Here is a 25,735-nt window from a genome sequence, read left to right as displayed (position 1 = left end):
AACAGCTATGGGACATGGGGTCTGTCTCTCCCTGGCATGGTGACAAAGTAACACTGACAAGAGGAAGCTATAGGCTATGGGGTCTGTCCTTCCCATAAAGGGTGACACTAACATAGACAGGAGGGAGCTAATAGCTATTGGAGTATATGATGAGGGTCTCTGGGTAGTGACACATATACCGTTTTCATTGGTTCTGTTTGGCGTTGTGACTCTTGTGACCTGTAGAACTGGGAGCCAAATGAAAGAACTTGCTTAGATTTGCTACAATCAGCTGTTGACTAATTCAAGAATGTGATTAATTGACACAGTCTCGCTGAGGTCATAATCTGCAAAACATGACACATCACAAGGTCCACGTTGTAAAGTAAGCTAAAGTCCAGGAGTCTCCCCAAAGCTGCTATAAATAGTGTCACACTGCAGTGTGATTGTCACAGTCAGACGGCACAGGACTCAGGTAAGATGCAGCACAAAGCAACAGTGACAAACAGGGATTATGTTAGGATGACAGTCACAGTGCAATCTAATGACTTCTGGCTACAACAAATGTCAGCAAGAACCTTATGAGACTGCTAAAAGCTGTAAGGACACTTTCTCACTGCACTGTCGGTATATTTAGGGTATCACATGGTACATGTAGGTGATCACATTGTGCATTTAGATAATTACTTTGTACATTTAGGTGATCATATGGTACATTTAGGTGATCACATGGTACATTTAGGTTATTACTTCGTACATTTAGGTGATCACATGGTAGATTTATATTACTTTGTACATTTAGATGATCACATGGTAAATTTAGATGATCACATGGTACATTAAGGTGGTCACATGGTACATTTAGATTATTACTTTGTACAATTAGATGATCACATGGTACATTTAGATTATCACATATATATTTACATTATCACATGCTACAGTTAGATGATCTCATGGTGCATTTAGATGATAACATGGTACATTAATATTATCAAATGGTATATTTACATAATCACATGGAATATTTAGATGATCACATGGTAGATTTATATTAACACGTGGTACATTTAGATGATAACGTGGTACATTAATATTGTCACATGGTACATTTACATAATCACATGGAATATTTAGATGATCAAATGGTACATTTATATTATCACATGGTAAATTTAGATGATCGTATGGTACAATTAGATGATCACATGGTACAGTTAGATGATCACATGGTACAGTTAGATCCAAACCACAATAGTTGTTTAGCACTCAGTGGAGTAAATCCGTGCAAGCTGCTAGGGTTTATACCAAAACCCAAGCAAATATAGCAAACAGTCCAGAATGCAGCAGCACCGTATAAATAAAAATATTTTGTGGCTTGAAAAAATCTTTTTATATATACGGTGCTGCTGCATTCTGGACTGTATGGTACAGTTAGAAGATTACATGGTAAATTTAGATGATCATACTATAGTGCCTCATTGAGGCCCCAGAGCTTAAGCTAGATAACCCTGATTTATTAACGCACCTATACTGTATGAGAAACATCCAAGAGGGCAGTAGGAGGTTGTTACTCAATGACATGTCATGAAGTCACTTTTCTTCCATACAGAGACTGACAGTTCTAGAGAATCACCATGATGAAGATCATAGCTCTTGCATTGTTTGTCTGCGCCATCACAGGTGAGTAAGATAAACACCAGCAGTGTGAGGGTTAAGGCAATGGTAGTAGAGAAATTGGTTATCGGGGGAGGCCTCACCATGATTAAACAATGTCAAGAGAACTATAAATGTAATATTTAGGGAGCTTATATAGGTCTTACTATATATTTGAAGTGGATTTAGGGTTTGGCTTAAGGCTATTTCTAGGGTTAAATAGGGTTCAGTATAGGCGTAGAATTAGGTCTAGAAATAGGGTATGAGTAAGGGATAGAGTTCTATACAGATACTATAGGTTTAAGGCTGGAGTTAGGATTTGAGTTTAGGTTTGGATTCACTTTATAGATTGGATTTGAGGTTTGGTTAGGGTTTGGATTACGCTTAGGTCTAGGTGAATGTTTGGTTTAGCTTTAGAGTTTGGTGATACTGTGTGACAGAGCAAGCTTAAAATGGTTGCTTCTCAATAGGTTGTATAGTTCTCCTGAATTGAACACATTATTTATGCATTGATATAGAGCCTATAGAATATTGTAACATCTGAGATTTCACAGCTGTGATATTTCATTATTTGTAGTAATAAATCAGTGGAGTATAGTCAGGGCAAAATGAAAAGAAGGACATAAATGACCACCAATTCAGTAGTATTATTTACTGTGACAATGTTGTCAATATGTTGTGCTCCTTCTTATAGCAGACAAATGGTCTGGGTGTCTTAAGGTAACAATGAATCTTCTTTTATCAGGCTCTCAAGCTGATGTCAGTGCTGACCAGGTGGCAACTGCTTTCTGGAATTACTTTACACAACTGACCAGTAATGCCAAGGATACAGTGGAACAGATCCAGCAGTCTGATATCAGTAATAAACTCAAGTGAGTACAAAGAAACATAGAAACATAGAAACATAGATATTGATGGTAGATAAGAGCCATAGGCCCAGCAAGTCTGCCCGACCTTACCTAACAGTATAAACGTATCTAGTTTGTAGCGTAGGATAGCCTTATGCTTGTCCCATGCATTTTTAAAGTCCCCCACAGTGTTTGTTGCTACTACCTCTTGAGGAAGTTTATTCCATAAATCAATCACTCTTTCTGTATAGAAGTGCTTCCTCAAATTACTCCTGAATCTACTACCCTTTAGCTTGAGCTCATGACCCCTTGTTCTTGAATTTTCCATTTTATGTAAAATACCCACAGCCTCAGTTTTACTAAACCCTTTAATGTACTTGAAAGTTGCTATTATATCACCTCTTTCCCTTCTCTCCTCTAAGCTATACATATGTAGGGAGCATATTGGGCATGTAATGAGTTTTTACTTATCATATTAATATGTAACTGTCAGTGTAACTCATCTCTCTAGCTCGAGTGAGGTGTTATTAACTTAGCTTTCTCTGTGAGGTGTGACTGATGTATCACCCAGTGAAATGTAATGTTCCTCTGCATGTCTGAGTGATGTGTAACTTGTCTCTCTAACTCCCAGTGATGTATAACTTATCTTTCTTTGGGCCTGATAGTTAAAACCTTGCTTTTCAGTGATGTGTGGCTTCTCTAAGTCTCAGTGATGTGCAACTTGTCTAAGTCTCAGTGATGTGCAACTTGTCTATGTCTCAGGGACATGCAACGTGTCTCTCTATATCTCAGTCATGTGTAACTTGTCTCTCTATATCTCAGTCATGTGTACCTTGTCTCTCTATATCTCAGTCATGTGTACCTTGTCTCTCTATATCTCAGTCATGTGTACCTTGTCTCTCTATAGCTCAGTCATGTGTACCTTGTCTCTCTATAGCTCAGTCATGTGTAACTTGTCTACCTCTGTCTCATTGATTTGTAACATTTCTCACAATGTCTCACTTGATATATGAGTATTAACTGCTTTATTTTGTACATAGTGCACTGATTCAGGAGAACTTGCAATCTGTAAACCTCTATGCCGGCGATCTACAGCAACAGATCCTCCCCTTTACCCAGCAACTTCACAGTAAGTTGACACAGGACTCTGAGAAATTGCGAGAGGAGATCCGCCAGGAGCTGGAGGAACTGAGGTTGAAGCTTTCACCATATGCAGATGAGGTGCACAAGCAGTTGAGAAGGAACGTGGAGGAGATGCAACTCAAATTGACTCCCTATGCTGAAGAACTTCGTAGTCAGCTAGAGAAGAACACTCAGAAAGTGGGTCAGCAACTAAAAGATGTCACAACGGATCTAAACACTAAAATCCGTGAAAGCGCTGGCAATGTGCAGACATCACTGAAACCATATTCACAGGAACTTCAGGACAGGATAGAGGCTAGTGTGAAATACCTAGAGCAGAACGTGGAGCCCTACACCCAGGAGATCAAGGAAAAGATTGATCAGCAGGTACAGGAAATGCATCGCAGTCTGACCCCCTATGCTGAGGATGTGCAAGAGAAGCTTGGCAGGCAGATTGATAACATGGCCTTTCAAATGAAGAAGAGTGTCAATGACATGAAGAGCAAGATCAGCGAGAACACTGAGCAGCTGAGGAGCCAACTGAGCCCCTATGCAGAGGAGCTGAGGGAGAAATTGCAAGGTAACATAAAGGATGCCAGGCACACTCTGGAGCCCTACCTGACTGATCTGAGCCAACGCATGGAGCAAGCACTCTCAGATTACAAGAAAACAGTAGCGCCCTATGGAGAGAACCTGAACAAGGCCGTAGTGCAGAGGCTGGAGGAGATGAGACAAAAGCTGGGACAGTACACTGTGGGAGTGCAGGACCAGCTGGAGTTCCTAGAGAAGGAAGTGCAGGACAAAATCAGCACCTTCATCAATCAGGGTGTCCCCTCATCCTAATGTGTCATCACAGTCAAATGGGTCATTCCATTGTAGTCCTGTAGTCCTTGTGCATATCACATTTCACACAACCCTGGCCTGTCACTTACTGTAGCCTCACCATCTCATTCTATTTAACCCTGACTTTTGTCACTTACTATACATCCCATCTCACATGACCCTGACATGTGAATTAATCCCTACATCATAGCCAACGGTAAGAAATAGTGAGATGAAACATAATATCTAGTAATGATTGCTCTAGCAACAAACTGCTGCAGTGTCTCTCAACACAAAAAACTGCTTGTAAATGTGGCACAGAGAGCACAACTCCTGAGGTTTGTTACACAGCCATGAGGAAGTACTGGTCAACATCATGTGATGTCATATCCCCTGCTAAAGTCATAAGCTGTAGCCTGTTCATATCATCTGGTTGGTTATGGAGATGAAAAGCATAAACATTTATTTTGCTGTAATTACTATTTCTGCTATTTTGGCTCTTGGTACTATGGTGTTTGTCATATGGATGTGAAAGGTTTCTCTTTAAATGCACTTCAATAAAATGCAACTCAGCAATGCACTTGGTGTCCTCTTTACTAAACGGTTGTTATTCTTATCTTGTTTTCTCTCAAACTGATGCAAAAAGAAGATTTAGTGAATACACATATTTATACAATTGTTTCTTATTCTCAGCAGAACATTGTTTCTCATATAACCCTAATCTGATCCACACTTCTTCATAATGCTTCATATAAGCTATCCCAATATCTCCTCCTCTTGTATCAGCAGGCAGGTGAGATTAGCAAGGTGAGACAGGCTGGGGTAATACACTGACAAGTGAGGTCGGTCACAATGTGAGACAGGCTGGGGTAATACACTGACAGGGGAGGTCACGAGGTGAGACAGACTGGGGGGTAATAAACTGACAGGTGAGATCACAAGGTGAGACAGGCTGGGGGTAATAAACTGACAGGTGAGATCAGCAAGGTGAGAAAGGCTGGGGTAATACACTGACAGGTGAGATCAACAAGGTGAGACAGGCTGGGGTAATAAACTGACAGGTGAGATCAGCAAGGCGCGACAGACTGGGGTAATAAACTGACAGGTGAGATCACAAGTTTAGGCAGGCTGGGGTAATAAACTGACAGGTGAGATCACAATTTTAGTCAGGCTGTGGTAATAAACTGACAGGTGAGATCACAAGGTGAGACAGGCTGGGGTAATAAACTGACAGGTGAGATCACAAGGTGAGACAGGCTGGGGTAATAAACTGACAGGTGAGATCACAAGGTGAGACAGACTGGGGTAATAAACTGACAGGTGAGATCACAAGGAGAGACAGGCTGGGGTAATAAACTGACAAGTGAGATCACAAGGTGAGACAGGCTGGGGTAATAAACTGACAGGTGAGATCACAAGGAGAGACAGGCTGGGGCAATAAACTGACAGGTGAGTTTACAAGGTGAGACAGGCTGGCGTAATAAAATAACAGGTGAGATCACAAGGTGAAACAGGCTGGGGTAATAAACTGACAGGTGAGTTCACAAGGTGAGACAGGCTGGGGTAATAAACTGACAGGTGAGGTCACAAGGTGAGACAGGCTGGGGTAATAAACTGACAGGTGAGTTTACAAGGTGAGACAGGCTGGGGTAATACACTGACAGGTGAGATCACAAGGTGAAACAGGCTAGGGTAATAAACTGACAGGTGAGATCACAAGGAGAGACAGGCTGGGGTAATAAACTGACAGGTGAGTTTACAAGGTGGGACAGGCTGGGGTAATAAACTGGCAGGTGAGATCACAATGTGAAACAGGCTGGGGTAATAAACTTACAGGTGAGATCACAAGGTGAGACAGGCTGGGGTAATAAACTGACAGGTGAGGTCACAAGGTGATACAGGCTGGGGTAATAAACTGACAGGTGAGATCACAAGGTGAGACAGACTGGAGGTAATAAACTGATAGGTGAGATCACAAGGTGAGACGGGCTGGGGTAATAAACTGACAAGTGAGATCACAAGGTGAGACAGGCTGGGGGTAATAAACTGACAAGTGAGATCACAAGGTGAGACAGGCTGGGGTAATAAACTGACAAGTGAGATCACAAGGTGAGACAGGCTGGGGGTAATAAACTGACAAGTGAGATCACAAGGTGAGACAGGCTGGGGGTAATAAACTGACAAGTGAGATCACAAGGTGAGACAGGCTGGGGGTAATAAACTGACAAGTGTGATCACAAGGTGAGACAGGCTGGGGGTAATAAACTGACAAGTGAGATCACAAGGTGAGACAGGCTGGGGGTAATAAACTGACAAGTGAGATCACAAGGTGAGACAGACTGTGGTAATTAACTGAAAAGTGTGATCACAAGGTGAGACAGGCTGGGGGTAATAAACTGACAAGTGAGATCACAAGGTGAGACAGGCTGGGGGTAATAAACTGACAAGTGAGATCACAAGGTGAGACAGACTGGGGTAATAAACTGACAGGTGAGAAAGGCTGTGGTAGTAAACTGACAAGTGAGATCACAAGGTGAGACAGGCGGGGGTAATAAACTAACAGGTGAGATCACAAGGTGAGGCAGGCTGGGGGTAATCAGCAGGTAGGTGAGGCCAGCAAAGTGAGACAGGCTGGGAGTAATCAGCAGGTAGGTGAGACCAGCAAGGTGAAACAGGCTGGGGGTAATCAGCAGGTAGGTGAGACCAGCAAGGTGAGACAGGCTGGGGATAATCAGCAGGCAGGTGAGACCAGCAAGGTGAGACAGGCTGGGGGTAATCAGCAGGCAGGTGAGACCAGCAAGGTGAGACAGGCTGGGGATAATCAGCAGGCAGGTGAGACCAGCAAGGTGAGACAGGCTGGGGGTAATCAGCAGGCAGGTAAGACCAGCAAGGTGAGACAAGCTGGGAGTAATCAGCAGGTAGGTGAGATCAGCAAGGTGAGACAGGCTGGGGGTAATCAGCAGGCAAGTGAGACCAGCAAGTGAGACAGGCTGGGGATAATCAGCAGGCAGGTGAGACCAGCAAGGTGAGGTAGACTGGGGGTAATCAGCAGGCAGGTGAGACCAGCAAGGTGAGACAGGCTGGGAGTAATCTGCAGGCAAGTGAGACCAGCAGGTGACAGAAGTTGGAGGTAATCAGTAGGTAGGTTAGACCAGCAAGGTGAGACAGGCTGGGGGTAATCAGCAGACTGGTGAGACCAGCAAGCTGAGACAGGCTGGGAGTAATCAGCAAGTAGGTGATACCAGCAAGGTGAGACAGGCTGGGAGTAATCAGCAGGTAGGTGAGATCAGCAAGGTGAGACAGGCTGGGGGTAATCAGCAGGCAAGTGAGACCAGCAAGTGAGACAGGCTGGGGATAATCAGCAGGCAGGTGAGACCAGCAAGGTGAGGTAGACTGGGGGTAATCAGCAGGCAGGTAAGACCAGCAAGGTGAGACAAGCTGGGAGTAATCAGCAGGTAGGTGAGATCAGCAAGGTGAGACAGGCTGGGGGTAATCAGCAGGCAAGTGAGACCAGCAAGTGAGACAGGCTGGGGATAATCAGCAGGCAGGTGAGACCAGCAAGGTGAGGTAGACTGGGGGTAATCAGCAGGCAGGTGAGACCAGCAAGGTAAGGGAGCCTGGGGATAAAGAGGGTATTTCGGGTCTGGACTGATCTTGTTAGGTGGGATCAGACAAATCTACTTCAGAAAAGTTCTCCTCAGTAGAAATGTGTCAGTCTTCAATGTTTTGGAAAGAAAATCTAGGAAAAAGCATGAGTGAGACCACAAGGTGAGACAGGCTGGGGGTAATAAACTGACAAGTGATATCATAAGGTGAGACAAACTGGGGTAATAAACTGACAGGTGAGAAAGGCTGTGGTAGTAAACTGAAAAGTGAGATCACAAGGTGAGACAGGCTGGGGTAATAAACTGACAGGTGAGATCACAAGGTGAGACAGGCTGGGGTAAGAAATTGACTGGGGAGATCACAAGGAGAGACAGGCTTGGGTAATAAACTGACAGGTGAGATCACAAGGTGAGACAGGCTGTGGTAATTAACTGAAAAGTGTGATCACAAGGTGAGACAGGCTGGGGGTAATAAACTGACAAGTGAGATCACAAGGTGAGACAGGCTGGGGGTAATAAACTGACAAGTGAGATCACAAGGTGAGACAGACTGGGGTAATAAACTGACAGGTGAGAAAGGCTGTGGTAGTAAACTGACAAGTGAGATCACAAGGTGAGACAGGCGGGGGTAATAAACTATCAGGTGAGATCACAAGGTGAGACAGGCTGGGGGTAATCAGCAGGTAGGTGAGGCCAGCAAAGTGAGACAGGCTGGGAGTAATCAGCAGGTAGGTGAGACCAGCAAGGTGAAACAGGCTGGGGGTAATCAGCAGGTAGGTGAGACCAGCAAGGTGAGACAGGCTGGGGATAATCAGCAGGCAGGTGAGACCAGCAAGGTGAGACAGGCTGGGGGTAATCAGCAGGCAGGTGAGACCAGCAAGGTGAGACAGGCTGGGGATAATCAGCAGGCAGGTGAGACCAGCAACGTAAGACAGCCTGGGGATAAAGAGGGTATTTGGGGTCTGGACTTATCTTGTTAGGTGAAACGTTCTCCTCAGTAGAAATTTGTCAGACTTCAATGTTTTGGAAATAAAATCTAGGAAAAAGCATGAGTAACATCTGGAAAAACTATAAAAGGTCTGGTTGCAGGGTCATGTTACTACATTCATTCTCTCTAACCAGGATATGTCAAACTTAATCTAAGAAAGGTGCAATGAAGCCTGTTGAACACCTTTTCTGCAGCCATTAATAGAAGGATAGGGGTTTATATTAAATGTAGCAAATTGTAACTGTGACAGTTTTAAAAGCGTTGTATTGTGTTTCTCTTTCCGACGTAAAGTCCAATTGGGGCTAAATTAAAAGTACAGCAGTAATTACCGCTCCTGTTGATCATTAAAATTGCAAGAGGATAATTTTTGCATGTTTGGGGTATTGCTGGTATTACAAGATGAAGGTAAAAACCAGATGCACGCAACCAGAGGATATTGCATTCCAGCAAGGTGAGACAGGCTGGGGGTAATCAGCAGGCAGGTGAGACCAGCAAGGTGAGACACGCTAGGGGTAATCAGCAGGCAGGTTAAACTAGCAAGGTGCGACAAGCTGGGGGTAATCAGCAGGCAGGTGAGACCAGCAAGGTGAGACACGCTAGGGGTAATCAGCAGGCAGGTTAGACTAGCAAGGTGCGACAGGCTGGGGGTAATCAGCAGGCAGATGAGACAAGCAAGGTGACACAGAGTGGAGGTAATCAGTAATCAGTATCCCAAGGAGAGACAGGCTGGGGTAATAATCTGACAAGTGAGATCACAAGGTGAGACAGGCTGGGGTAATCAACTGACAGGTGAGATCACAAGGTGAGACAGGCTGGAGGTAATCAGCAGGCAGGTGAGACAGGCTGGGGTTAATCAGCAGGCAGGTGAGACCAGCAAGGTGAGACAGGCTGGAAGTAATCAGCAGGCAGGTGAGGCAGGATGGGGGTAATCAGCAGGCAGATAAGAACAGGAAGGTGAGACAGGCTGGGGGTAATCAGCAGGTAGGTGAGACTAGCAAGGTGAGACAGGCTGGGGTAATCAGCAGGCAGATTAGACTAGCAAGGTGTGACAGGCTGGGGGTAATCTGCAGGCAAGTGAGACCAGCAAGGTGACACAGGGTGGAGGTAATCAGTAGGTAGGTTAGACCAGCAAGGTGAGACAGGCTGGGAGTAATCAGCAGGTAGGTGAGACCAGCAAGGTGAGACAGGCTGGGAGTAATCAGCAGGTAGGTGAGATCAGCAAGGTGAGACAGGCTGGGGTAAACAGCAGGCAAGTGAGACCAGCAAGGTGAGACAGGCTGGGGGTAATCAGCAGGCAGGTGAGACCAGCAAGGTGAGACAGGCTGGGGGTAATCAGCAGGCAGGTAAGTCAAGCAAGGTAACACAGCCTGGGGATAAAGAGGGTATTTTGTGTCTGGACTGATCTTGTTAGGTGGGATCAGACGAATCTACTTCAGAAAAGTTCTCCTCAGTAGAAATTTGTCAGACTTCAATGTTTTGGACAGAAAATCTAGGTAAAAAGCATGAGTAACATCTGGAAAAACTAACAGCTAGATCACGAGTTTTGTCGGTAAGGTTGTGCAGGGCTAACGCTAAAAGCCCCCCAAAATAATAAAATTTCCCTACCCTATACTAAATTACAAATATCAATTAAAATGGCCTTTTGCGGGGCATTGCCCCAAAGTAATCAGCTCTTTTACCTGTAAAAAAAAAATACAATACCCCCCAACATACAACCCACCACCCACACACCCCTACTCTAAAACCCACTCAATCCTCCCTTAAAAAAACCTAACACTAACCCCCTGAAGATCACCCTACCTTGAGCCGTCTTCACCCAGTCAGGCACAAGTGGTCCTCCATACTGCAGAAGTCTTCATCCGATCGGGGCAGAACAGGGCCTCCAGACGGCAGAAGGCTTTATCCATGCAGCATCTTCTATCTTCATCCTTCCGGAGCGGGTCCATCTTCAATCCAGCCGACGCGGAGTATCCTATTCAAACGAAGTCCTAACGAAGAATGAAGGTTCCTTTAAATGACATCATCCAAGATGGCGTCCCTTGAATTCCGATTGGCTGATAGAATCCTATCAGCCAATCGGAATTAAGGTAGGAAAAATCCTATTGGCTGATGTAATCAGCCAATCGGATTGAAGTGCAATCCGATTGGCTGATCCAATCAGCCAATAGGATTGACCTCACATTCTATTGGCTGTTCCAATCAGCCAATAGAATGCAAGGTCAATCCTATTGGCTGATAGCATCAGCCAACTGGATTTTTCCTACCTTAATTCTGATTGGCTGATAGGATTCTATCAGCCAACTGGAATTCAAGGGACGCCATCTTGGATGACGTCATTTAAAGGAAACTTCATTCTTCGTTAGGACTTCGTTTGAAGAGGATGCTCCGCGTCGGCTGGATTGAAGATGGACCCGCTCCACTCCGCTTCTTCGGAAGGATGAAGATAGAAGATGCCGCATGGATGAAGCCTTTTGCCATCTGGAGGACCTCTTCTGCCCCGATCGGATGAAGACTTCTGCCGTATGGAGGACCACTTGTGCCCGGCTGGGTGAAGACGGCTCAAGGTAGGGTGATCTTCAGGGGGTTAATGTTAGGTTTTTTAAGGGGGGATTGGGTGGGTTTTAGAGTAGGGGTTTGTGGGTGGTGGGATGTAATGTTGGGGGGGTATTGTATTTATTTTTTACAAGCAAAAGAGCTGATTACTTTGGAGCAATGCCCCGCAAAAGGCCCTTTTAAGGGCTATTTGTAATTTAGTATAGGGTAGGGAAATTTTATTATTTTGGGGGGCTTTTTTATTTTATTAGGGGGATTAGATTAGGTGTAATTAGTTTAAAATTCTTGTAATTCTTTTTTTAATTTCTGTAATTTAGTGTTTTTTTCTCTCGTAATTTAGTTTATTTAATTTAATTGTAGGTAGTTTAGGTAATTAGTTTAATGATAGTGTAGTGTTAGGTGTAATTGTAACTTAGGTTAGGATTTATTTTACAGGTTATTTTGTACTTATTTTAGCTAGGTAGTTATTAAATAGTTAATAACTATTTAATAACTATTGTACCTAGTTATAATAAATACAAAGTTGCCTGTAAAATAAAAATAAACCCTAAGATAGCTACAATGTAACTATTAGTTATATTGTAGCTATCTTAGAGTTTATTTTACAGGTAAGAATTTAGTTTTAAATAGGATTAATTTAGTTAATTATGTTAAATTAATTTAGTTTAATTTAAATTATATTTAAATTAGGGGGGTTAAGGTTAGACTTAAGTTTAGGGGTTAATAAATTTATTATAGTAGTAGCGACGTTGGGGTCAGAAGATTAGGGGTTAATAATTGTAGGTAGGTGTCGGAGACGTTGGGGGGGCAGATTAGGGTTTAATAAAATGTAACTAGTGTTTGCGAGGCGGGAGTGCGGCGGTTTAGGGGTTAATACATTTATTATTAAAAGTACAGCAGTAATTAATGCTCCTGCTTGAGCATTAACATTGCAAGAGGATAATTTTTGCATGTTTGGGGTAGCGCTGGTATTACAAGATGAAGGTAAAAATGTGATGCGCGCAACCAGAGTATATTGCATTTCAGCAAATTGAGACAGGCTGGGGGTAATCAGCAGGCGGGTGAGACCAGCAAGGTGAGACAGGCTGGGGGTAATCAGCAGGCAGGTGAGACTAGCAAGGTGCGACAGGCTGGGGGTAATCAGCAGGCAGGTGAGACCAGCAAGGTGACACAGAGTGGAGGTAATCAGTATCACAAGGAGAGACAGGCTGGGGTAATAATCTGACAGGTGAGATCACAAGGTGAAACAGGCTGGGGTAATAAACTAACAAGTGAGATCACAAAGTGAGACAGGCTGGGATAATCAACTGACAAGTGAGATCACAAAGTGAGACAGGCTGGGGGAATACACTGACAAGTGAGATCACAAGGTGAGACAGGCTGGGGGTAATAAACTTACAAGTGAGATCACAAGGTGAGAGAGGCTGGGGGTAATAAACTGACAGGTGAGAAAGGCTGTGGTAGTAAACTGAAAAGTGAGATCACAAGGTGAGACAGACTGGGGGTAATAAACTGACAGGTGAGATCACAAGATGAGACATGCTGGAGGTAATCAGCAGGCAGATGAGACAGGCTGGGGGTAATCAGCAGGCACGTGAGACCAGCAAGCTGAGACAGACAGTAGATAATCAGCAGACAGGTGAGACCAGCAAGGTGAGACAGGCTGGAGGTAATCAGCATGCAGGTGAGACAGACTGGGGGTAATCAGCAGGCAGGTGAAAACAGGAAGGTGAGACAGGCTGGGGGTAATCAGCAGGTAGGTAGAGACTAGCAAGGTGAGACAGGTTGGGGTAATCAGCAGGCAGGTGAGACCAGCAAGCTGAGACAGGCTGGGAGTAATCAGCAAGTAGGTGATACCAGCAAGGTGAGACAGGCTGGGAGTAATCTGCAGGCAAGTGAGACCAGCAGGTGACAGAAGTTGGAGGTAATCAGTAGGTAGGTTAGACCAGCAAGGTGAGACAGGCTGGGGGTAATCAGCAGACTGGTGAGACCAGCAAGCTGAGACAGGCTGGGAGTAATCAGCAAGTAGGTGATACCAGCAAGGTGAGACAGGCTGGGAGTAATCAGCAGGTAGGTGAGATCAGCAAGGTGAGACAGGCTGGGGGTAATCAGCAGGCAAGTGAGACCAGCAAGTGAGACAGGCTGGGGATAATCAGCAGGCAGGTGAGACCAGCAAGGTGAGGTAGACTGGGGGTAATCAGCAGGCAGGTAAGACCAGCAAGGTGAGACAAGCTGGGAGTAATCAGCAGGTAGGTGAGATCAGCAAGGTGAGACAGGCTGCGGGTAATCAGCAGGCAAGTGAGACCAGCAAGTGAGACAGGCTGGGGATAATCAGCAGGCAGGTGAGACCAGCAAGGTGAGGTAGACTGGGGGTAATCAGCAGGCAGGTGAGACCAGCAAGGTAAGGGAGCCTGGGGATAAAGAGGGTATTTCGGGTCTGGACTGATCTTGTTAGGTGGGATCAGACAAATCTACTTCAGAAAAGTTCTCCTCAGTAGAAATGTGTCAGTCTTCAATGTTTTGGAAAGAAAATCTAGGAAAAAGCATGAGTGAGACCACAAGGTGAGACAGGCTGGGGGTAATAAACTGACAAGTGATATCATAAGGTGAGACAAACTGGGGTAATAAACTGACAGGTGAGAAAGGCTGTGGTAGTAAACTGAAAAGTGAGATCACAAGGTGAGACAGGCTGGGGTAATAAACTGACAGGTGAGATCACAAGGTGAGAAAGGCTGGGGTAAGAAATTGACTGGGGAGATCACAAGGAGAGACAGGCTGGGGTAATAAACTGACAGGTGAGATCACAAGGTGAGACAGGCTGGAGGTAATCAGCAAGCAGGTGAGACAGGCTGGGGGTAATCAGTAGGCAGGTGAGACAGGCTGGGGGTAATCAGCAGGCAGGTGAAAACAGGAAGGTGAGACAGGCTGGGGGTAATCAGCAGACAGGTGAGACCAGCAAGGTGAGACAGGCTGGAGGTAATCAGCAGGCAGGTGAGACAGGCTGGGGGTAATCAGCAGGCAGGTGAAAACAGGAAGGTGAGACAGGCTGGGGGTAATCAGCAGGTAGGTGGGACTTGCAAGGTGAGACAGACTGGCATAATCAGCAGGCAGGTTAGACTAGCAAGGTGCGACAGGCTGGGGGTAATCTGCAGGCAAGTAAGACCAGCAAGATGACACAGGGTGGAGGTAATCAGTAGGTAGGTTAGATCAGCAAGGTGAGACAGGCTGGGGGTAATCAGCAGACAGGTGAGACAGGCTGGGAGTAATCAGCAGGTAGGTAAGACCAGCAAGGTGAGACAGGCTGGGAGTAATCAGCAGGTAGGTGAGACCAGCAAGGTGAGACAGGCAGTAGGTAATCAGCAGGCACGTGAGACCAGCAAGGTGAGACAGGCTGGAAGTAATTAGCAGGCAAGTGAGACAGGCTGGGGTAATCAGCAGGCAGGTGAAAACAGGAAGGTGAGACAGGCTGGGGGTAATCAGCAGGTAGGTGGGACTTGCAAGGTGAGACAGACTGGCATAATCAGCAGGAAGGTTAGACTAGCAAGGTGCGACAGGCTGGGGGTAATCTGCAGGCAAGTCAGACCAGCAAGATGACACAGGGTGGAGGTAATCAGTAGGTAGGTTAGACCAGCAAGGTGAGACAGGCTGGGGGTAATCAGCAGTCAGGTGAGACAGGCTGGGAGTAATCAGCAGGTAGGTTAGACCAGCAAGGTGAGACAGGCTGGGGGTAATCAGCACGCAAGTGAGACCAGCAAGTGAGACAGGCTGGGGATAATCAGCAGGCAGGTGAGACCAACAAGGTAAGGCAGACTGGGGGTAATCAGCAGGCAGGTAAGACCAGCAAGGTGAGACAAGCTGGGGGTAATCAGCAGGCAGGTGAGACCAGCAAGGTGAGACAGACTGGGGGTAATCAGCAAACAGGTGAGACTAGCAAGGTGAGACAGGCTGGGGGTAATCAGCAGGCAAGTGAGACCAGCAAGGTGAGACAGGCTGGGGGTAATCAGCAGGTAGGTGAGACGAGCAAGGTGAGGCAGACTGGGGGTAATCAGCAGGCAGGTAAGACCAGCAAGGTGAGACAAGCTGGGGGTAATCAGCAGGTAGGTGAGACCAGCAAGGTGAGACAGACTGGGGGTAATCAGCAAACAGGTGAGACTAGCAAGGTGAGACAGGCTGGGGGTAATCAGCAGGTAGGTGAGACCAGCAACGTAAGACAGCCTGGGGATAAAGACAGTATTTCGGGTCTGGACTGATCTTGTTAGGTGGGATCATATGAATCTACTTCAATGTTTTGGACTGAAAATCTAGGAAAAAGCATGAGTAACATCTGAAAAAAACTATAAAACGTCTGGTTGCAAGTTCACGTTACTACATTCATTCTCCCTAACCAGAATACCTTTTTTTGAAACTAGGACATCATATGTCAAACTTAATATATATTAATATATATATATATATATATATATATAAACACACATACATCTTTAGACATGTATATGTTAAAGCCTTTTGCCTGCTTTTTTTCCTAACACCTGGGACCTCATATCTTTGAGCCCTTATAACTTTTTAAATCATTTTAGTAGATGGTGTTATCAAGAGTGTAACTGTACTTTGTAATGTATTTTTGATGTGGTTTGTGACACTTTTTTGTTTTGCGAAACAGTTAACCGGAGCTCCGAGGTCCCTTTAATGCTTTTCCTGTCTGTACCCTGCAGGTGACACAGTCAGGAGAAAGTTATTGGACATGGGGTCGGTCTCTCCTTGCAGGTAACATAGACATGAGGGAGCTATTGGGCATGGGGTCTGTCTGTCTCTCCCTAAAGGGTGACACAGACAGGAGGGAGCTATGGGACATGGGGTCCCTCCCTTCCCTGCAGGTGACACAGTGACACAGATAGGGGGAAGTTATTGGACATGAGTTCACAATGACAGATATTACATTTTCCCAACAGGCTGCTTTAGAACATAGCGTTATTGCTGGACGTAGAGGCTTTGGAAGCATTTTTGTTGTTGCCAGTGGAAACTGTGGACAGTTCAATGAAAACTATAACTATGATGGATACACCAACTCTATTTACACAGTAACACGGACAGCAAGAAGGAGTAAGAAACTAGGTCTTCCCCTTCGCTACAGGTGACACAGTGACACATACAGGTAGGAGCAATAAGACACAAACAGCTATGGGACATGGGGTCTGTCTCTCCTTGGCATGGTGAAAAAGTAACACTGACAAGAGGAAACTATAGGCTATGGGGTCTGTATTTCCCATAAAGGGTGACACTAACATAGACAGGAGGGAGCTAATAGCTATTGGAGTATATGATGAGGGTCTCTGGGTAGTGACACATATACAGTTTTCATTGGTTCTGTTTGGCTTTGTGACTCTTGTGACCTGTAGAACTGGGAGCCAAATGAAAGAACTTGCTTAGATTTGCTACAATCAGCTGTTGACTAATTCAGAACTTGCTTAGATTTGCTACAATCAGCTGTTGACTAATTCAAAAATGTGACTAATTGACACAGTCTCGCTGAAGTCATAATCTGCAAAACATGACACATCACAAGGTCCACGTTGTAAAGTTAGCTTAAGTCCAGGAGTCTCCCCAAAGCTGCTATAAATAGTATCACACTGCAGTGTGATTGTCACAGTCAGACGGCACAGGACTCAGGTAAGATGCAGCACAAAGCAACAGTGACAAACATGGATTATGCTAGGATGACAGTCACAGTGCAGTCTAATGACTTCTGGCTACAACAAATGTCAGCAAGAACCTTATGAGAATGCTACAGGGTGTAAGGATACTTTCTCACTGCACTGTTGGTACATTTAGGTGATCACATGGTACATTTAGATTATTACTTTGTACATTTAAGTGATCATATGGTACATTTAGGTGATCACATGGTACATTTAGGTTATTACTTCGTAAATTTAAGTGATCACATGGTACATTTATATTACTTTGTACATTTAGATGATCACATGGTACATTTAGGTGTTCTGATGGTACATTAATATTATTACTTTGTACATCTAGATGATTACATGGTACATTTAGATGATCACATGGTACATTAAGGTGGTCACATGGTACATTTAGATTATTACTTTATACATTTAGATGACCACATGGTACATTTAGATGATCACATATACATTTACGTGATCACATGCTACAGTTAGATGATCACATAGTACATTTAGATGATCTCATGGTGCATTTAGATGATAACATGGTACATTAATATTATCACATGGTAAATTTACATGATCACATGGAATATTTAGATGATCACATGGTACATTTATATTATCACATGGTACATTTAGATGATAACATGGTACATTAATAATGTCACATGGTACATTTACATAATCACATGGAATATTTAGATGATCACATGGTACATTTATATTATTACATGGTAAATTTAGATAATCGTATAGTACAATTAGATGATCACATGGTGCAGTTAGATGATCACATGTACAGTTAGATGATTACATGGTAAATTTAGATGATCACACTTTAGTGCCTCATTGAGGCCCCAGAGCTTAAAGGGACATAATACTCATATGCTAAATCAGTTGAAACTGATGCAGTATAACTATAAAAATCTGACAGGAAAATATCACCTGAGCATCTCTATGTAAAAAAGGAAGATATTTTACCTCACAATTTCCTCAGCTCAGCAGAGTAAGTTCTGTGTAAAATGTTATACTTCAGCTGTTGCTCAGCTGCGGCTAAAAAAAAAATGAAGAAATGAACAGCAGCCAATCAGCATCAGCAGTGCTGAGGTCATGAACTCTTTTACTGTGATCTCATGAGATTTCACTTAACTCTCATTAGATTTCATAGTACACTTCCTTAAACTGAAAAGGGAAATAAAATGAGTGCGCACATAAGCTCACTCCCTTAGCTGTCCCGGGACAGACATATTGATTTGCTGCTTAGAAGTCCTTTACAATGGGATGTGGCTACTGAGGAATTTTTGAGGTAAAATATCTTTCTTTTTTACATAGAGATGTTCAGGTGATATTTTCTAGTCAGCTTTTTACAGGTATGCTGCATCTCTATCAAGTATTTCAACATTTATGTATTATGGCCATTTAAGCTAGATAACCCTGATTTATTAACGCACCTATACTGTATGAGCAACATCCAAGAGGGCAGTAGGAGGTTGTTACTCAATGACATGTCATGAAGTCACTTTTCTTCTATACAGAGACTGACAGTTCTAGAGAATCACCATGAAGATCATAGCTCTTGCATTGTTTGTCTGCGCCATCACAGGTGAGTAAGATAAACACCAGCAGTGTGAGGGTTAAGGCAATGGTAGTAGAGAAATTGGTTATCGGAGGAGGCCTCACCATGATTAAACAATGTCAAGAGAACTATAAATGTAATATTTAGGGAGCTTATATAGGTCTTACTATATATTTGAAGTGGATTTAGGGTTTGGCTTAAGGCTATTTCTAGGGTTAAATAGGGTTCAGTATAGGCGTAGAATTAGGTCTAGAAATAGGGTATGGGTAAGGGATAGAGTTCTATGCTGAGGACCATGGCTACAGATACTATAGGTTTAAGGCTGGAGTTAGGATTTGAGTTTAGGTTTGGATTCACTTTATAGATTGGATTTGAGGTTTGGTTAGGGTTTGGATTACGCTTAGGTCTAGGTGAATGTTTGGTTTAGCTTTAGAGTTGGTGATACTGTGTGACAGAGCAAGCTTAACATTGTTGCTTCTCAATAGGTTGTATAGTTCTCTTGAATTGAACACATTATTTATGCATTGATATAGAGCCTATAGAATATTGTAACATCTGAGATTTCACAGCTGTGATATTTCATTATTTGTAGTAATAAATCAGTGGAGTATAGTCAGGGCAAAATAGAAAGAAGGACATAAATGACCACCAAAGATTTAGTAGTATTATTTACTGTGACAATGTTGTCAATATGTTGTGCTCCTTCTTATAGCAGACAAATGGTCTGGGTGTCTTAAGGTAACAATGAATCTTCTTTTATCAGGCTCTCAGGCTGATGTCAGTGCTGACCAGGTGGCAACTGCTTTCTGGAATTACTTTACACAACTGACCAGTAATGCCAAGGATACAGTGGAACAGATCCAGCAGTCTGATATCAGTAATAAACTCAAGTGAGTACAAAGAAGAGAGAGCATATTGGGCATGTAGTGAGTTATTACTTATCATATTAATATGTAACTGTCAGTGTAACTCATCTCTCTAGCTCTAATGAGGTGTTATTAACTTAGCTTTCTCTTTGAGGTGTGACTGATGTATCACCCGGTGAAATGTAATGTTCCTCTGCATGTCTGAGTGATGTGTAACTTGTCTCTCTATCTCCCAGTGATGTATAACTTATCTTTCTTTGGGCCTGATAGTTAAAACCTTTTTTTTCTGTGATGTGTGGCTTCTCTAAGTCTCAGTGATGTGCAACTTGTCTAAGTCTCAGTGATGTGCAACTTGTCTATGTCTCAGGGACATGCAACTTGTCTCTCTATATCTCAGTCATGTATACCTTGTCTCTCTATATCTCAGTCATGTGTACCTTGTCTCTCTATATCTCAGTCATGTGTACCTTGTCTCTCTATATCTCAGTCATGTGTAACTTGTCTCTCTATATCTCCATCATGTGTACCTTGTTTCTCTATATCTCAGTCATGTGTACCTTGTCTTTCTATATCTCAGTCATGTGTACCTTGTCTCTCTATATCTCAGTCATGTGTACCTTGTCTCTCTATATCTCAGTCATGTGTACCTTGTCTCTCTATAGCTCAGTCATGTGTACCTTGTCTCTATAGCTCAGTCATGTGTAACTTGTCTCTCTATAGCTCAGTCATGTGTACCTTGTCTCTCTATAGCTCAGTCATGTGTAACTTGTCTACCTCTGTCTCATTGATTTGTAACATTTCTCACAATGTCTCACTTGATATATGAGTATTTACTGCTTTATTTTGTACATAGTGCACTGATTCAGGAGAACTTGCAATCTGTAAACCTCTATGCCGGCGATCTAAAGCAGCAGATCCTCCCCTTTACCCAGCAACTTCACAGTAAGTTGACACAGGACTCTGAGAAATTGCGAGAGGAGATCCGCCAGGAGCTGGAGGAACTGAGGTTGAAGCTTTCACCATATGCAGATGAGGTGCACAAGCAGTTGAGCAGGAACGTGGAGGAGATGCAACTCAAATTGACTCCCTATGCTGAAGAACTTCGTAGTCAGCTAGAGAAGAAAACTCAGAAAGTTGGTCAGCACCTAAAAGATGTCACAAAGGATCTAAAAACTAAAATCCGTGAAAGCGCTGGCAATGTGCAGACATCACTGAAACCATATTCACAGGAACTTCAGGACAGGATAGAGGCTAGTGTGAAATACCTAGAGCAGAACGTGGAGCCCTACACCCAGGAGATCAAGGAAAAGATTGATCAGCAGGTACAGGAAATGCATCGCAGTCTGACCCCATATGCTGAGGATGTGCAAGAGAAGCTTGGCAGGCAGATTGATAACATGGCCTTTCAAATGAAGAAGAGTGTCAATGACATGAAGAGCAAGATCAGCGAGAACACTGAGCAGCTGAGGAGCCAACTGAGCCCCTATGCAGAGGAGCTGAGGGAGAAATTGCAAGGTAACATAAAGGATGCCAGGCACACTCTGGAGCCCTACCTGACTGATCTGAGCCAACGCATGGAGCAAGCACTCTCAGATTACAAGAACACAGTAGCGCCCTATGGAGAGAACCTGAACAAGGCCGTGGTGCAGAGGCTGGAGGAGATGAGACAAAAGCTGGGACAGTACACTGTGGGGGTGCAGGACCAGCTGGAGTTCCTAGAGAAGGAAGTGCAGGACAAAATCAGCACCTTCATCAATCAGGGTGTCCCCTCATCCTAATGTGTCATCACAGTCAAATGGGTCATTTCACTGTAGTCCTGTAGTCCTTGTGCATATCACATCTCACATAACCCTGACCTGTCAATTACTGTAGCCTCACCATCTCATTCTACATAACCCTGACTTTTGTCACTTACTATACATCCCATCTCACATGACTCTGGCATGTGAATTAATCCCTACATCATAGCCAACTGTAAGAAATAGTGAGATGAAACATAATATCTAGTAATGATTACTCTAGCAACAAACTGCTGCAGTGTCTCTCAACACAAAAAACTGCTTGTAAATGTGGCACAGAGAGCACAACTCCTGAGGTTTGTTACACAGCCATGAGGAAGTACTGGTCAACATCATGTGATGTCATATCCCCTGCTAAAGTCATAAGCTGTAGCCTGTTCATATCATCTGGTTATGGAGAAGAAAAGCAGAGTCTAAACATTTATTTTGCTGTAATTACTATTTCTGCTATTTTGGCTCTTGGTACTATGCTGTTTGCCCATATGGATGTGAAAGGTTTCTCTTTAAATGCACTTCAATAAAAATGCAACTCAGCAATGCACTTGGTGCCCTCTTTACTTAAGGGTTGTTATACTTATCTTGTTTTCTCTCAAACTGATGCAAAAAGAAGATTTGGTGAATACACATATTTATACAATTGTTTCTTATTCTCAGCAGAACATTGTTTCTCATATAACCCTAATCTGATCCACACTTCTTCATAATGCTTCATATAAGCTATCCCAATATCTCCTCCTCTTGTATCAGCAGGCAGGTGAGATTAGCAAGGTGAGACAGGCTGGGGTAATACACTGACAAGTGAGGTCGGTCACAATGTGAGACAGGCTGGGGTAATACATTGACAGGTGAGGACATGAGGTGAGACAGGCTGGGGGTAGTAAACTGACAGGTGAGATCACAAGGTGAGACAGGCTGGGGGTAATAAACTGACAGGTGAGATCAGCAAGGTGAGAAGGGCTGGGGTAATACACTGACAGATGAGATCAACAAGGTGAGACAGGCTGGGGTAATAAACTGACAGGTGAGATCAGCAAGGTGAGACAGACTGGGGTAATAAACTGACAGGTGAGATCACAAGTTTAGGCAGGCTGGGGTAATAAAGTGACAGGTGAGATCACAGTTTTAGACAGGCTGGGGTAATAAACTGACAGGTGAGATCAAAAGGTGAGACAGGCTGGGATAATAAACTGACAGGTGAGATCACAAGGTGAGACAGACTGGGGTAATAAACTGACAGGTGAGATCACAAGGAGAGACAGGCTGGTGTAATACACTGACAAGTGAGATCACAAGGGGAGACAGGTTGGGGTAATAAACTGACAGGTGAGATCACAAGGAGAGACAGGCTGGGGTAATAAACTGACAGGTAAGTTTACAAGGTGAGACAGGCTGGGGTAATAAAATGACAGGTGAGATCACAAGGTGAAACAGGCTAGGGTAATAAACTGACAGGTGAGATCACAAGGTGAGACAGGCTGGGGTAATAAACTGACAGGTGAGTTTGCAAGGTGAGACAGGCTGGGGTAATAAACTGGCAGGTGAGCTCACATTGTGAAACAGGCTAGGGTAATGAACTTACAGATGAGATCACAAGGTGAGACATGCTGGGGTAATAAACTGGCAGGTGAGGTCACAAGGTGATACAGGCTGGGGTAATAAACTGACAGGTGAGATCACAAGGTGAGACAGACTGGAGGTAATAAACTGATAGGTGAGATCACAAGGTGAGACGGGCTGGGGTAATAAACTGACAGGTGAGATCACAAGGTGAGACAGGCTGGGGGTAATAAACTGACAGGTGAAACCGACTGCAGTAATAAATTGAGAGGTGAGATCACAAGGTTAGACAGGCTGGAGTAATAAACTGACAGGTGAGATCACAAGGTGAGACAGGATGGGGTAATAATCTGACAAGTGAGATCACAAGGTGAGACAGACTGTGGTAATAAACTGACAAGTGAGATCACAAGCTGAGACAGGCTGGGGGTAATAAACTGACAAGTGAGATCACAAGGTGAGACAGGCTGGGGGTAATAAACTGACAAGTGAGATCACAAGGTGAGACAGACTGGGGTAATAAACTGACAAGTGAGATCACAAGCTGAGACAGGCTGGGGGTAATAAACTGACAAGTGAGATCACAAGCTGAGACAGGCTGGGGGTAATAAACTGACAAGTGAGATCACAAGGTGAGACAGGCTGGGGGTAATAAACTGACAAGTGAGATCACAAGGTGAGACAGACTGGGGTAATAAACTGACAGGTGAGAAAGGCTGTGGTAGTAAACTGACAAATGAGATCACAAGGTGAGACAGGGTGGGGTAATAAACTAACAGGTGAGATCACAAGGTGAGGCAGGCTGGGGGTAATCAGCAGGTAGGTGAGGCCAGCAAGGTGAGACAGGCTGGGAGTAATCAGCAGGTAGGTGAGACCAGCAAGGTGAGACAGTCTGGGGATAAAGAGGGTATTTGGGGGTCTGAACTTATCTTGTTAGGTGGGATCAGACGAAACTACTTCAGAAAAGTTCTCCTCAGTAGAAATTTGTCAGACTTCAATGTTTTGGAAAGAAAATCTAGGAAATAACATGAGTAACATCTGGAAAAACTATAAAAGGTCTGGTTGCACGGTCATGTTACTACATTCATTCTCTCTAACCAGGATACCTTTTTTTGAAACTAGGACAACATATGTCAAACTTAATCAAAGAAAGATTCAATGAAGCCTGTTGAACACCTTTTCTGCAGCCATTAATAGAAGGATAGGGGTTTATATTAAATGTAGCATATTGTAACAACTGTGACAGTTTTAAAAGCGTTGTCTTGTGTTTCTCTTTCGGACGTAAAGTCCACTTGGGGCTAAATTAAAAGTACAGCAGTAATTACCGCTCATGTTGAGCATTAACATTGCAAGAGGATAATTTTTGCGTGTTCGGGGTATTGCTGGTATTACAAGATGAAGGTAAAAATCCGATGCACGCAACCAGAGGATATTGCATTCCAGCAGGGTGAGACAGGCTGGGGGTAATCAGCAGGCAGGTGAGACCAGCAAGGTGAGACACGCTAGGGGTAATCAGCAGGCAGGTTAGACTAGCAAAGTGAGACAGGCTGGGGATAATCAGCAGGTAGGTTAGACTAGCAAGGTGCGACAGGCTGAGGGTAATCAGCATGCAGGAGACCAGCAAGGTGAGACATGCTAGGGGTAATCAGCAGGCAGGTTAGACTAGCAAGGTGTGACAGGCTGGGGGTAATCAGCAGGCAGGTGAGACCAGCAAGGTGATGCAAAGTGGAGGTAATCAGTAATCAGTATCCCAAGGAGAGACAGGCTGGGGTAATAATCTGACAAGTGAGAACACAAGGTGAGACAGGCTGGGGTAATCAACTGTCAAGTGAGATCACAAGGTGAGACAGGGTGGGGGAATAAACTGCCAAGTGAGATCACAAGGTGAGACAGGCTGGAGGTAATAAACTTACAAGTGAGATCACAAGGTGAGACAGGCTGGGGTAATAAACTGACAAGTGAGATCACAAGGTGAGACAGGCTGGGGGTAATAAACTGACAAGTGAGATCACAAGGTGAGACAGACTGGGGTAATAAACTGACAGGTGAGAAAGGCTGTGGTAGTAAACTGAAAAGTGAGATCACAAGGTGAGACAGGCTGGGGTAATAAACTGACAGGTGAGATCACAAGGTGAGACAGGCTGGGGTAAGAAATTGACTGGGGAGATCACAAGGAGAGACAGGCTGGGGTAATAAACTGACAGGTGAGATCACAAGGTGAGACAGGCTGGAGCTAATCAGCAGGCAGGTGAGACCAGCAAGGTGAGACAGGCTGGAGGTAATCAGCAGGCAGATGAGACAGGCTGGGGTTAATCAGCAGGCAGGTGAGACCAGCAAGGTGAGACAGGCTGGAGGTAATCAGCAGGCAGGTGAGGCAGGATGGGAGTAATCAGCAGGCAGGTGAGAACAGGAAGGTGAGACAGGCTGGGGGTAATCAGCAGGTAGGTGAGACTAGCAAGGTGTGACAGGCTGGGGGTAATCTGCAGGCAAGTGAGACCAGCAAGGTGACACAGGGTGGAAGTAATCAGTTGGTAGGTTAGACCAGCAAGGTGAGACAGGCTGGGAGTAATCAGCAGGTAGGTGAGACCAGCAAGGTGAGACAGGCTGGGGGTAATCAGCAGGCAGGTGAGACCAGCAAGGTGAAACAGGCTGGGGGTAATCAGCAGGCAGGTAA

At 44.3% G+C, this 25,735-nt stretch overlaps 2 protein-coding genes across 2 annotated transcripts; both read left to right on the top strand.

Annotated features, from left to right (window-relative positions):
• The first annotated feature begins 425 nt into the window (after window positions 1-425).
• On the top strand, window positions 426-5,005 carry LOC128639167 (apolipoprotein A-IV). Its single transcript, XM_053691383.1, has 4 exons — window positions 426-454; window positions 1,592-1,662; window positions 2,381-2,507; window positions 3,524-5,005. The coding sequence occupies exons 2-4, from the start codon at window positions 1,617-1,619 to the stop codon at window positions 4,446-4,448; spliced, it is 1,098 nt and encodes a 365-aa protein (XP_053547358.1). The 5' UTR covers window positions 426-454; window positions 1,592-1,616; the 3' UTR covers window positions 4,449-5,005.
• Window positions 5,006-18,735: 13,730 nt separating this feature from the next.
• LOC128638197 (apolipoprotein A-IV-like) lies at window positions 18,736-22,045 on the top strand. Its single transcript, XM_053690058.1, has 3 exons — window positions 18,736-18,866; window positions 19,603-19,729; window positions 20,559-22,045. The coding sequence occupies exons 1-3, from the start codon at window positions 18,824-18,826 to the stop codon at window positions 21,481-21,483; spliced, it is 1,095 nt and encodes a 364-aa protein (XP_053546033.1). The 5' UTR covers window positions 18,736-18,823; the 3' UTR covers window positions 21,484-22,045.
• Window positions 22,046-25,735: the final 3,690 nt, after the last annotated feature.

Source organism: Bombina bombina, chromosome 8 (genome assembly GCF_027579735.1).
Source record: "Bombina bombina isolate aBomBom1 chromosome 8, aBomBom1.pri, whole genome shotgun sequence".
Taxonomy (NCBI): domain Eukaryota; kingdom Metazoa; phylum Chordata; class Amphibia; order Anura; family Bombinatoridae; genus Bombina; species Bombina bombina.
Note: the sequence above shows the minus strand (reverse complement) of the source record. Positions and strands in the feature narration are given on the sequence as shown.

Excerpts from the sequence above, each read along its gene's own strand:
- LOC128639167 (XM_053691383.1), top strand. The coding sequence starts at position 1,617 with ATGATGAAGATCATAGCTCTTGCATTGTTTGTCTGCGCCATCACAG. Across the intron at positions 1,663-2,380 it reads GTTTGTCTGCGCCATCACAG|GCTCTCAAGCTGATGTCAGT; the intron begins GTGAGTAAGATA and ends TTCTTTTATCAG. Across the intron at positions 2,508-3,523 it reads GATATCAGTAATAAACTCAA|TGCACTGATTCAGGAGAACT; the intron begins GTGAGTACAAAG and ends TTTTGTACATAG.
- LOC128638197 (XM_053690058.1), top strand. The coding sequence starts at position 18,824 with ATGAAGATCATAGCTCTTGCATTGTTTGTCTGCGCCATCACAG. Across the intron at positions 18,867-19,602 it reads GTTTGTCTGCGCCATCACAG|GCTCTCAGGCTGATGTCAGT; the intron begins GTGAGTAAGATA and ends TTCTTTTATCAG. Across the intron at positions 19,730-20,558 it reads GATATCAGTAATAAACTCAA|TGCACTGATTCAGGAGAACT; the intron begins GTGAGTACAAAG and ends TTTTGTACATAG.